Source organism: Bombus pyrosoma, linkage group LG5, assembly GCF_014825855.1.
Source record: "Bombus pyrosoma isolate SC7728 linkage group LG5, ASM1482585v1, whole genome shotgun sequence".
Taxonomy (NCBI): domain Eukaryota; kingdom Metazoa; phylum Arthropoda; class Insecta; order Hymenoptera; family Apidae; genus Bombus; species Bombus pyrosoma.
This window is the reverse complement of record NC_057774.1, coordinates 2,807,750-2,819,475: the sequence shown is the minus strand read 5'-3', so window position 1 is coordinate 2,819,475 and position 11,726 is coordinate 2,807,750. Positions and strand designations below refer to the sequence as shown.

The 11,726-nt window shown below is 31.3% G+C and overlaps 1 protein-coding gene across 2 annotated transcripts; it reads left to right on the top strand.

The window, feature by feature from the left end:
- The first annotated feature begins 36 nt into the window (after positions 1-36).
- Positions 37-11,571, top strand: LOC122567625 (dnaJ homolog subfamily C member 13). Of its 2 annotated transcripts, none has more exons than XM_043726372.1 (18): positions 37-401; positions 956-1,223; positions 2,269-3,114; positions 3,549-3,917; positions 4,011-4,421; positions 4,516-5,081; positions 5,198-6,113; positions 6,188-6,544; positions 6,626-6,817; positions 6,897-7,409; positions 7,511-8,089; positions 8,163-8,592; positions 8,663-8,945; positions 9,021-9,234; positions 9,303-9,488; positions 9,564-9,704; positions 9,782-10,022; positions 10,109-11,571. In XM_043726372.1, exons 1-18 carry the CDS (start codon positions 334-336, stop codon positions 10,222-10,224), a joined length of 6,696 nt encoding a protein of 2,231 aa, XP_043582307.1. In that variant the 5' UTR covers positions 37-333; the 3' UTR covers positions 10,225-11,571. The 2 variants fall into 2 exon arrangements, with proteins under 2 accessions (XP_043582307.1, XP_043582306.1); XM_043726371.1 differs by having other exon boundaries at positions 3,474-3,917.
- The last annotated feature ends 155 nt before the right edge of the window (positions 11,572-11,726 follow it).

The window sequence follows — 11,726 nt, the reverse complement described above, 5'->3', positions numbered from 1 at the left end:
CATCTGGAAACAGCTGTTTGTTAACACCCCCGAGCATCATGGCCGCTCCCAGTCCAATGGAGCCGTCGAAAATGTCATTAGTCGGCTAAAATGCGATCAAATAGTGCCTAAATATCATTCGCTAATACGTCAAACATAAACATTGCGTACGCGATTCAGATTTACTTTGTGTTTCTCGTATCTGTCATTTTGAAAATGATTCTGCTGTGATTCATTTTCAATTCGTATGCGAATGTCCCTCCTACGCTACGCATCTTTCACAAACAGTAACCAGTGTTTTGTTAAAGCATTATTTATAATAATAAACACGCTGCATTGTCAGGACATGTTACAATGATGCCGATAAAGGATAACCAGGATGTGGCATGTTTTCTGGTCACAAAACATTCATGGAAAGGAAAGTAAGTTCGCGTTTTTTAGTTCTTACTACTTGTCAAAAACTATCCGTTTTATGGCTAATAATATACGTACAATGGGCAATAAAATAGGTACACACGATTTAAAGCATCGTAAATTAGTTATGAAAAGTGGAATTGCTATTATAAGATGTACATGTGTTTTTGCTGTGTATATTTTAAATAAAACAAGAACCTAACGCTGGATTGTCTGAGATATAATAACACAAGGAAAAATAGTTAAATAAGAATCACATGTTATATATTTGTATCTTCCAATGAAAAAATTGTAATGCTATCATATAAACACATATTAATATTATAATATATTTCTAACATATTTTGACATTCAATATCATAACGGAATGTAATTAAACATATTGAAATTAAGTAATTTCTATACTTACTTATTTTTAACATACATATAACCTTGTTATATGGAACCTAACATAAATTAATATATTTTTATATGGAATAATGTTATTTATTAAATTATTGTTATATCACATATTTTTATCTCAAATAAATATTACAAATCTTATTTAATGCTTATACAACAGGTACAAACGTATCTTTTCAATTGGATCCATGGGTATAACAACATATAATCCTACTACATTAGAAGTTACAAATAAATGGGAATACTTAGATTTTATAAGTGTGCAACCAACAAACAGAAATCAATTAGGTCTGCATGAATTTAGTATAACAATGCGCAAAGAACGAAAAATTGACAATATGAAATTTAGTTCAGAATACAGAGCTCATTTATTAACTGAAGCTCTGAAATATAGAAACCAATTTGCTGAGAAACCTAAAGAAATTTTGGTAAGTTATATATTCTTTATATAACACTTCCAGGAAAAAATGCTACTAAAGTTTAATCAAACCTGTTATCAATGTAGCCATATGGTTAATATATATGTAATAGTCTATAGTATATTTGTTTGCAATTATCTGTATAACTAATACATGCAATACCATTTATATCAATCTATATAATATCTACTAATTGTAATTCAATATTTTTATCAAATCATCCTATTGAATTTTGTAATTAAATAAAATATTCAAAATAAAACAATAAATGGTAATTATATAAAAGAGGGTACATTAAAAAAAGTTACATTAGTATTAAAATCTTTTTAAATAAAAACGCAAAAAAGAATCAAAATATCTTATTAAGTTTCTCTCATGAAGTCAAGCAACTTTCATCTAAATCAATGTTTTATATTTCTCATACTTGCATAAATAATCACATATATATATTTAAAATGGACATACTGTATAATTATGAAAGCTTATGAACAAAAATATTAAGATTTCTATATAAAAAAAAGAATTTTAGAAAAATTATTAATATTTTTTTGTAACTTTTTCTAATTGAACAATTGATACATCTTTTTCCAGTTGACTGCCCTAATTAAAAGCAGTAACTTTTATCCTAAAATCTTTTTCTTCTTACTTGCAGTTTGCGAGTTACAATATAAAATCGAAAAATAGCCAAATTTTCAGGGGTCAATATCACTTTGCAGCGAGTTTGGGTAGCAAAAAAATTGCGTTATATATAACTATATATACGAACACACATGTAATATCATCATATCCATAGATAGAACTAATTCAAACCTAACTCACATTAAGATAAAAAATAACAAAAGTATTTTTATTGATATCTCGGAAATTAAAGCAGTGCGATGGTTATATCTATAGGAAAAACTTGTTCAGAATCATGGTCATAACATATATTTGAAAAACATTGAAATTGGTGAAATGTACCCTTTTCTATATAACTGCTCAATAGCTAAACTATTATGTTTGCCATTTTCAATGTGTACTGCATTTATTAAATTAATATTTTCATTTTCTCTAGAGGTATCAAGCTTATAAACATCATTGGTCTGATACAAGATTACCTGTTGTGTTAGAAGTGACACCATATAGTCTTGACCAATTAGATCCAGCAACCAATATGGTATTAGCCAGTTATTGTTATAAAGATTTTGAAGGAATTCTTACAATGAAAGATTATTCTAATGGATTTGTAATTGTATGTGGTGGATTTGGACGTTTACATCTTTTTGCTTCTCAACACATGGAAGAAATTAAAAAAAAGCTGCTGGAATCAGCTATGAACAATTTAGGTATCAGCATAAAAGTTTTGAAAGAACCAATCAAATTAGATGATTTTGTTGCTCAGAGGTTGGGTAAATTTAGTGCTGATGAACATATAACAAGTGTATCAGAATTTACTGTTCATAAGTATTCATCTAGACATATAGATCCTCAGAGAAGAACTCTTTGTCTTTCTGATACTTGTTTATTGGAAAGAGATCCTCAGACATATAATATTTGTACTCTTAGACCTCTGTCAGATATTTTTGCGTTGATTCGTGACAATGAAAATCCACAATTATTTACTATACAGTATCTCAATGGTCAAACACGTAGTTATACTGCAACGGATAGAGATTCTTTGTTAGCTTCCTTATTGGATGGAGTTAGAGCATCTGGTAATAGAGATGTTCATGTCAGAATGTATCCAGTACCTAGGGGGAAAAGACTTGGACCTCTTAATTTACCTGTTGATGAAGAAGTTGAAACATCTCATGTTAAGTTTCTTCAACAACCACCAAGTGGACGTAGTTTTGCTGAAATTTTGGAAAGATTTAATGCAAATATTCCCTACAGTGGTCTTAATTACTCTATTACACAAGATGTAAGACATATTCCCTATATTTAATATTGTATATATATATATATAATATTAAATTTCTATATGATTATCAAATATAAAAATGAATATTGTGCAGTGCATTAAAGCGGTGATAGTTTATTAAATTTTAATTAAATTATATTAAATTTTATTAAAATGTATGTGTGATACAAAATAATATATTATAATTATCTATACAGATTGGAATAAATTGAATAAATATCTATGTAAAAAGTCGTTTCTAATATTTTGTATTTTCTATTTCTTATTTATTTATAATAATAAATAGATTGTATTGATCATATTGTATAGATAAATAGATTATATAGTAAGCTGAATAGATATTTTCTTTTTTTGTCTAGGATGTTGTACCGCTTGAATGGACTGCAACAACATTACAACTTCACATATACCATATGATGAATAACTACTTACAGGGTCTTTTTACTGAAAATAAAGATAAAATTATTCTTGGTGCTTTAAATGCATTGGTCAATAAGGAATTAGAAACAAACAGTGAAATAGAAGCACAATTCCATGCTCTAAGAAGATTAGTTGCTAGCAAAATTGGTTTTACTGCATTTACAACTCTTCTTGGATTTAGAGAAGCTATTGGACATAAAGTTGTGAAAGCTTTGAAAAGACAAGATTATGGTGTAACACAAGCTGCTATAGATTGTATTTGTGCTCTCATGCAACCAATGCATGATGATTGTGATTTAAGACAAGAACAGCTAAATAAAAGTAGCCTTCTCAGTAGTAATAAATTTTTGGAAAATTTACTTGATATGTGGATTAACCATATCGTAAGTGTGAAGATATTAATCTTATCTTCATTTTCTTAACAATAGTAGTTACTGTCCTGTAGTATGCTAACATTGTTCCTATAAATATTTCAGAATCATGGTACAGGTGCTCTGGTAGTCTCTGCCATGCTTGACCTCTTAACTTTTGCTCTGTGTGTACCGTATAGTGAAACGACCGATGGTAAACACTTCGATAATCTTCTAGAAATGGTCGCTGCAAGAGGAAGATCGCTTTTTAAACTGTTCCAACATCCGTCGCTAGCTATTGTTAAAGGTGCTGGATTAATAATGAGAGCGATTATCGAAGAAGGTGCACCGGAAGTGGCTGCAAAAATGCAAGAACTTGCTCTTGCGGAAGGAGCTTTACCGAGACATCTATTAAATAGTCTTTTTACTATTGGTACTGATGGTAGACTGTTGACACATAGACAATTGTGTAGACATCTTGTAGGACTTTGGGTTACAGGACATCCTACAGCTATGGGACTATTGAAAAGGATTATGGTAAATTAGCATTATTGATTGAGCTTATATATCATTTTCATTTAATTATAAAAATGGAAGTATCTAAGTTTGTATTCATTATGCATTTATACAGCCTGTTGGTTTATTAAATTACTTAGACTCCGATGAAAAAGTACCCGATTCGTTTCTTGAGAAAGAACGATTGAACAATCGTGATAATTTAAAGATAGCTATAGATCACGCATCAAAAAATAAGAAAAGCCCACAGTGGATTGCGATCGAACGTCAAATGCGTGTAGTTGAAAAACATGTAGAACATGCTCTTCAACACTGGGGAGCTAGGATTGGGATCGAACGTAAAGAGAAAATCAAAGAACGTCCGATAGTATTAAGAAAACGCAGAGAAAGAATTAAATCGGAAGCAAATTGGAATTTGTTTTATTATAAGTTCAATCAGGATCATTCACTGCCGAATTTAATTTGGAATCATAAAACACGTGAAGAATTAAGAACCGCGCTTGAGAATGAAATTCGCGCGTTCAGTTCTGACAAAGATTTAGCAGGAGGAACCTTAATTGCTTGGAATCATAGAGAATTTGAAGTACAGTATCAGTGCCTGTCAGATGAGGTGAAAATCGGCGATTATTATTTAAGGCTTTTGTTGGAAAAAGATAGTCCAGACAGTCCAATAAGAAAATCGTATGTATGATAGAATTTTAATTGTTGTGATTACAATTCAGATTATTTATTTCTTAAATTTTCTCACATGTATCATGTTGTGCAAATGAAGTAATAAATTGTTATTTTCATCACAGATATGAATTTTTTAACGACTTGTACCATAGATTCATATTAACAACAAAAGTCGAAATGAAGTGCCTTTGCTTGCAAGCAATGACTATAGTATATGAACGATACTATGAAGATATTGGTCCATTTTCGGATACAAAATATATTGTAGGAATGCTGGAACGTTGTACAGATAGAATGGAACGTGATAGATTAGTCATGTTCATAAATAAACTTATATTACATAGAAGAAATGTAAAAGATATAATGGATCAAAACGGAGTACGCACATTAGTCGATCTCTTAACTTTGGCTCATTTACACACATCTAGAGCAGTTGTACCTACACAAACTAATGTAATAGAAGCAGGACCACAGCAACAACAGGTTATGGAAAAAGAATGGTATTACAATGACGGAGATCAGCGAAAAGGTCCTATAAGTTTGAAAGATTTAAAGGAATTGTATCATACAAATCAGATTACATACAAAACGAAAGTTTGGGCACAAGGATTAGACGGATGGCGAATGATCTCGCAAGTTCCGCAATTAAAATGGACATTAGTCGCGAAAGGGACACCAGTAATAAATGAAAGTGAATTAGCAACATTGATTCTAAATATTTTAATCAAAATGTGCGAGTATTTTCCAAGTAGAGACGTTGATGACGCAGTAATTAGACCTCTGCCGCGCATGAAGCGGTTATTATCGGATCTTCAGTGCCTACCTCATATTGTTCAACTTTTATTAACGTTTGACCCGGTTTTAGTTGAAAAAGTAGCTACTTTATTATGTGAAATAATGCGAGATAACGCAGATGTTTCGAAAATTTATCTTACTGGTGTCTTCTATTTCATATTAATGTACACTGGTTCAAACGTTTTACCGATAGCGAGATTTTTACAGTTAACTCATACGAAACAGGCATTTAGAAGTGATGATGTAAGTGTGAAGTTTATATTTTTGCTAACTGACAAAACAGATCAGTTGTCTCACGTAACATTTTAATATCGTAGAATGTATCATCAGACATCATGCAACGGAGTATTCTTGGACAACTTTTACCTGATGCAATGGTTAGTTATTTAGAAAATCATGGCGCGGAAAAATTTGCGCAAATATTTCTTGGTGATTACGATACACCAGAAGCAATATGGAATGCTGAAATGAGAAGAATGCTTATTGAAAAAATAGCAACGCATATAGCAGATTTCTCACCAAAATTAAGAAGCCATACTATGGCTAGATATCAATATATTGCTATACCTGCGATAAGATATCCACAATTAGAGAAGGAATTATTCTGTCAAATATTTTATCTAAGACATCTTTGTGATACTGTAAAATTCCCACAGTGGCCTATTCCTGAACCGGTAAGTCAATAGTAAATGATTTAAAAATATTTATTTATTAATTCTTAAAATATATTTAAAATAATAATACATAATTTTTAGGTACATTTATTGAAAGATGTGTTAGATGCATGGAAGAAAGAAGTAGAAAAGAAACCACCACTGATGACAATGGATGAAGCTTATAAAGCCCTTCAATTGTCCAGTGGAAAACAACATAATGAGGCTGAAGTTAGAAAATCTTATTATAAACTTGCGCAAATGTATCACCCTGATAAAAATCCACAAGGCAGAGTAAGTTGTATCAAATTCTATGTACATTAGCAACATATAAACGTATTAAATTCTTCATAGAAGTGTTTTCTGTTCATAGGATAAATTCGAGGCTGTTAATCAGGCATACGAATTTTTATGTAGCCGAAGTTGTTGGTCGACTGACGGTCCAAATCCTGATAACATAGTGCTTATTTTAAGAACACAGAGCATTCTCTTCCATAGATATTCCGACGAACTTAGACCTTACAAATACGCAGGTTACCCGCAGTTAATTAAAACAATCAAACTAGAAACAGACGATGAGCAATTATTCTCAAAATCCGCGCCATTATTGGCAGCCGCTAGCGAACTTGCATATCACACAGTACACTGTTCTGCATTAAACGCAGAAGAACTTCGCAGAGAAGGAGGATTAGATGTTTTATTAGAAGCTTATACACGATGCGTTTCTGTCCTAAATAAATCGAGTAAACTTAATGATATAGCAGTGCAAGTATGTATGCATATCACTAGATGCTTCTCGGTTGCTGGGTCCTTCAGGGGCTGCAAAGATAGGATTATTGAACTACCACAATTAGTTAAAGACCTCTGTAGAATATTACACTTCAAGGTTAGTACTAGCAATTTTGAAACAAGTTTGAAAACATAATTAAAAAATCGCTATTAATATTACATATATTTTTTAATTATTATAATGATGTGTATTTACAGCATTTAACAAAATTATGTTCGGTGGCAACAGAATGCGTTTCTTCTCTTGCCACGGATAGTGCGTTACAAATGCAACTTTTACAGTCTGGTGCTTTATGGCATTTATTATTATTTATGTTTAATTACGATTACACGTTGGAAGAAGGTGGCGTTGAAAGAAATCAAGATGAAAATCGTCAGGAAGTGGCAAATAATTTAGCGAAATTAGCAGTTCGAGCATGTGCAAGATTAGGTGGTTACATGACAGGAGAAAATGAAACACCTGTTAATCCTGTTACTGTTGCCGCGTTAGAAAGTTTATTAACGCCTTATCTAGCTCGTCAACTCTCGAAGGATAAACCGGGAGAAATATTAAAAATCCTAAACTCGAATTGCTCCAATCCATATTTGATTTGGGATAACGGAACGAGAGCAGAATTGAACGAATACTTGGAAGCTAAACGACAAGAAAGATTAAATGGCAATGATAGTTTTGAACATGATTTTAGTGACTTTAAATATAGCGTCCATGCCGATGAACTTATTATTGGAGAAATATTTGTAAAAGTATACAATGAACAACCCAATTTCCCTATAGAGGTAATTTAACATTATATAATATTTTTCCGATGAAAAAATTATTTTTACTTAAAACAAACAAATATTTTTTCAGAACCCCAAAAGTTTTACAATTAATGTACTTGACTTTTTATCTGAATCGTCAAAATATTTGACATCAATGGGCAATATGGCATTAGCTAAGAAGGATCAAGAGAAATTGGAACATATTGTTATGTCTTTAGAAGCATTAAAAAATGTTATAAAAAATAATCCAGGAATTGAATTACAATGTATAGGACACTTCAGATTATTATTTGGACTTCTGAGTTGTAATAACTTCAAGTTGATACAGAAAAACGCACTTGAAGTTATCAGTAATGTTACAAAGAACCAAGAATGTGTAGACGATATCGCAGCAAACGAGGTTATAGTACATTTATTATTAGCTTTAAATTCTCTGCAAGAGTGTCAGTTGCTAATATTGGAAACTTTGTATGCTCTGATGAGCTCCACGAAGATCGTAAAAGATGCGCTGTCTAAAGGTAAAATTAAACATGAGCCATATCTAAAATTATACCTTTCTTTTCAAAACGAAATTTATGAAAATTGTAGGGGCTGTTGTATACGTTCTTGATCTGTTCTGTAATTCAAGTAACACTCAGATACGCGAAACAGCTGCAGAACTACTTGGCAAAATGTCGTCTGATAAGTTGGCTGGACCAAAAGTAAAACTAGATTTGTCTAGATTTTTACCCAGATTATTTAGTGAAGCTATTAGGGATGCTCCAAAACAATGTGTGCATATGTTTGAAACAAAACACGAGAATCCTGAATTAATATGGGATGATAATGCCAAAGCTAGAGTGTCGAGGATCGTTGGGGAATTAAAAGACGAGTACATAAACATTTTTTAAAGATATTTATTTTCTTGTTTAATTACGTTTATCTAAGGCAAAATAAATTTTTTCAGATATTACATGTTACAAAGACGAAATTCCAATGCAATATTAAAGTTACCTGATACTCAAAGTAATATTGATATCGCAACAAATGAACCCGCAGTCGGAGGCGTATATCTTAGATTATTTATAGCCAGTCCCGCATGGGCTCTTAGGAAACCTAAGGAATTTTTAAGCGAACTTATGGATACGACGTTAGCCCTTATGTCCAAGGAAAAAACTGATGTAAGTGTACACTTTGGTGTGTTATAGTATATGAGTATATTGATTAATTTAATAATATCCTTAAATAGTCGGATATGTTGGAATTAACAACACAAGCGCTAGTAAATTTACTTCAAGCACAACCAAGTTTAGCAGATCAAGTTCCATCATTAGGACACATACCTAGACTATGCCGACAAATGGCAATGCAAAATAATCAACCATCTGTATATAAAACTGCGATATTAATACTTCATCAATTAGCAGCAAGCGAGGTGAGTTCGTTGATTTTTCTTTATGAAATATTAAATAGTATTTAATATCAACAACACTAATTAATAATCTTACAGATTTGTATATCATCTATTTGTCAAACAGAATGTATAAGTCCACTGAAACATGCTATGCAATCTAGACGAGATATGATAGCAATAGCGTGCGAAACGCTGAATAGATTATTTTCGACTAATGAGGATAGACTTATAAAACAGGTAAATATAAGACATCAAATATTATTTCTATCAGTATTATAAATTCAAGAACCTTTGTTGTTAATTGTTCCTTATAGGCACTGGACGCTGAAATGGTACCTTATTTGTTAAATATACTAGAAGGACGGTTAGACGTAATTGAAAACCCTGCAACTGCTAAAGCTCAAATAGTCAAGGCTTTAAAAGCAATGACCAGAAGCCTGTTGCTGGGTGAGAAAGTAAATGCGATACTAGAGAAGTCAAGTGTCTGGGCGGAATACAAAGATCAGCGACATGATCTGTTTATTTCTAATACAACTAATTCTGGTTACCTTACTGGTACGATATATATATCAATTATTTTCATTTATATATTAAATATAATATATTTAAACATACGAATGTAATAATAATATAATATATAGCTGGAACGCCGGTGTCTGCTGGTTATTTAACGGCTGGACCCAGTACCACATTAACCACCGGCCCACCCCCAGTCGACAAAGAAGATAGTTTAATTAATAGAAATGATAGTATCTGATATAGGTAGCATCGTAATTAAAAAAAAAAGAAGGAAATAGGCAGTAAGAATGCCACTTCTGGAAATTCCTATCGGTAAATCGGTAAATTGGTACCGATGTAAAGACTACATTGCCTGTGATTTTTGGCTCCTTAAGATAAGGAATTTATCAAACGAATAATGTTTTTGTTGAATTTACATTTATATTAAGATTATCACAATACAATGATACTTTTTATTATGCTATATAGGCAAATTATATAATTATGTCAGATATGTCATTCTTTACAGAGACATCATCGTGTGGCAAAAGATAGTATTCAATGAAAGTCTATTACTAAACAAATTTTTCTAGAAAATGTCCCTCAAATAAAAAATCTCCCTCGTCGATTGTAAAAATTTTCTAGACAGCGTTTCATTTTGTACTTAGCAAATCTTCCGACACGATTTTTCATCTTATTGTGACAAACGAACTTACATTCCTGGCGAATGAAGGAATAATACGTTCGATGTTTAGCGTTGTTGCTGTATCTGAATGTGATTAATATTACTTGGAGAGATTTTTAAATACTTACTAATAAATACAATATATACATATGAACTTGGTCCAACTTCAACTGCTCGGTGTCCCATGTATCAACGAAAATTTTATTATTTAAATTACCATCAACATTATATAAAAACATTAAATTTATATTTGTTGAATGTATCTTCACGATCTAATCGCATTTTTTGATATGGCAAAATGCTTTCATTTTTTATATACATTAAAAAATTGAAGAGCGTTTAAGTATGTAATACACATAAAAGCACAAATGCGCTATTTTCATTCATTTTAAAAAGTAACGAAAATGTAACTGTATGAAAATGATTTATCATTATTTCTTCACGATAATTTCGCGTTACATTGTTTTCTTCAGATATCTTATAAGAAAACAGGACAATTACGAGCGTATATCGAACGTCTACAACAAATCAAACAATTATAAGAAATTTTAAACATACATAATCTTAAAACAAAATCGGTTATATATTTTAAAGCGATATTCATTCATTATTTCGATATACAATATATGAATGTATATCCTTTACTTTTGAAATGTACACATATATGTATATATACACACACACGTATATTGTACTTTGTTATACATATAGCTTGTTTTATGTAAGCTTAAGGCCGAAAAAAAGCGCTAAAAGTTCTCGGTGATACTAAATGAGGATCTATCGAATGGATTAGATTCCATGAGTAGGGAGTTCCTCTTTTTCATATCAATTTCTAGTATTCTAACAAAGCGATCATTCAGCAAATACGGGCGGACATCCGTAGAACTTAGGAATATAAAACAAAAGTAAAAGAAAAAGAAACACGCTATGCGTTGTATTTTACTTGCCATCCACCAGTATTGTAATATACTCTTGCTACTTTGAATCGATAAGTTGAGTGTTCACGGCGTTAATCAAGCAACAAAACTACGTAACGAAGACACAAAAATGCTAAGAGTAATAGTTCCTCTGATAAC

Bases quoted from the DNA above. Each gene is read 5' to 3' on its own strand.
- LOC122567625 (XM_043726371.1), top strand. From the start codon at position 334: ATGATGCCGATAAAGGATAACCAGGATGTGGCATGTTTTCTGGTCACA. The intron at 6,545-6,625 runs GTAAGTCAATAG...CATAATTTTTAG, and splicing joins AGTGGCCTATTCCTGAACCG to GTACATTTATTGAAAGATGT. The intron at 9,489-9,563 runs GTGAGTTCGTTG...ATAATCTTACAG, and splicing joins ATCAATTAGCAGCAAGCGAG to ATTTGTATATCATCTATTTG.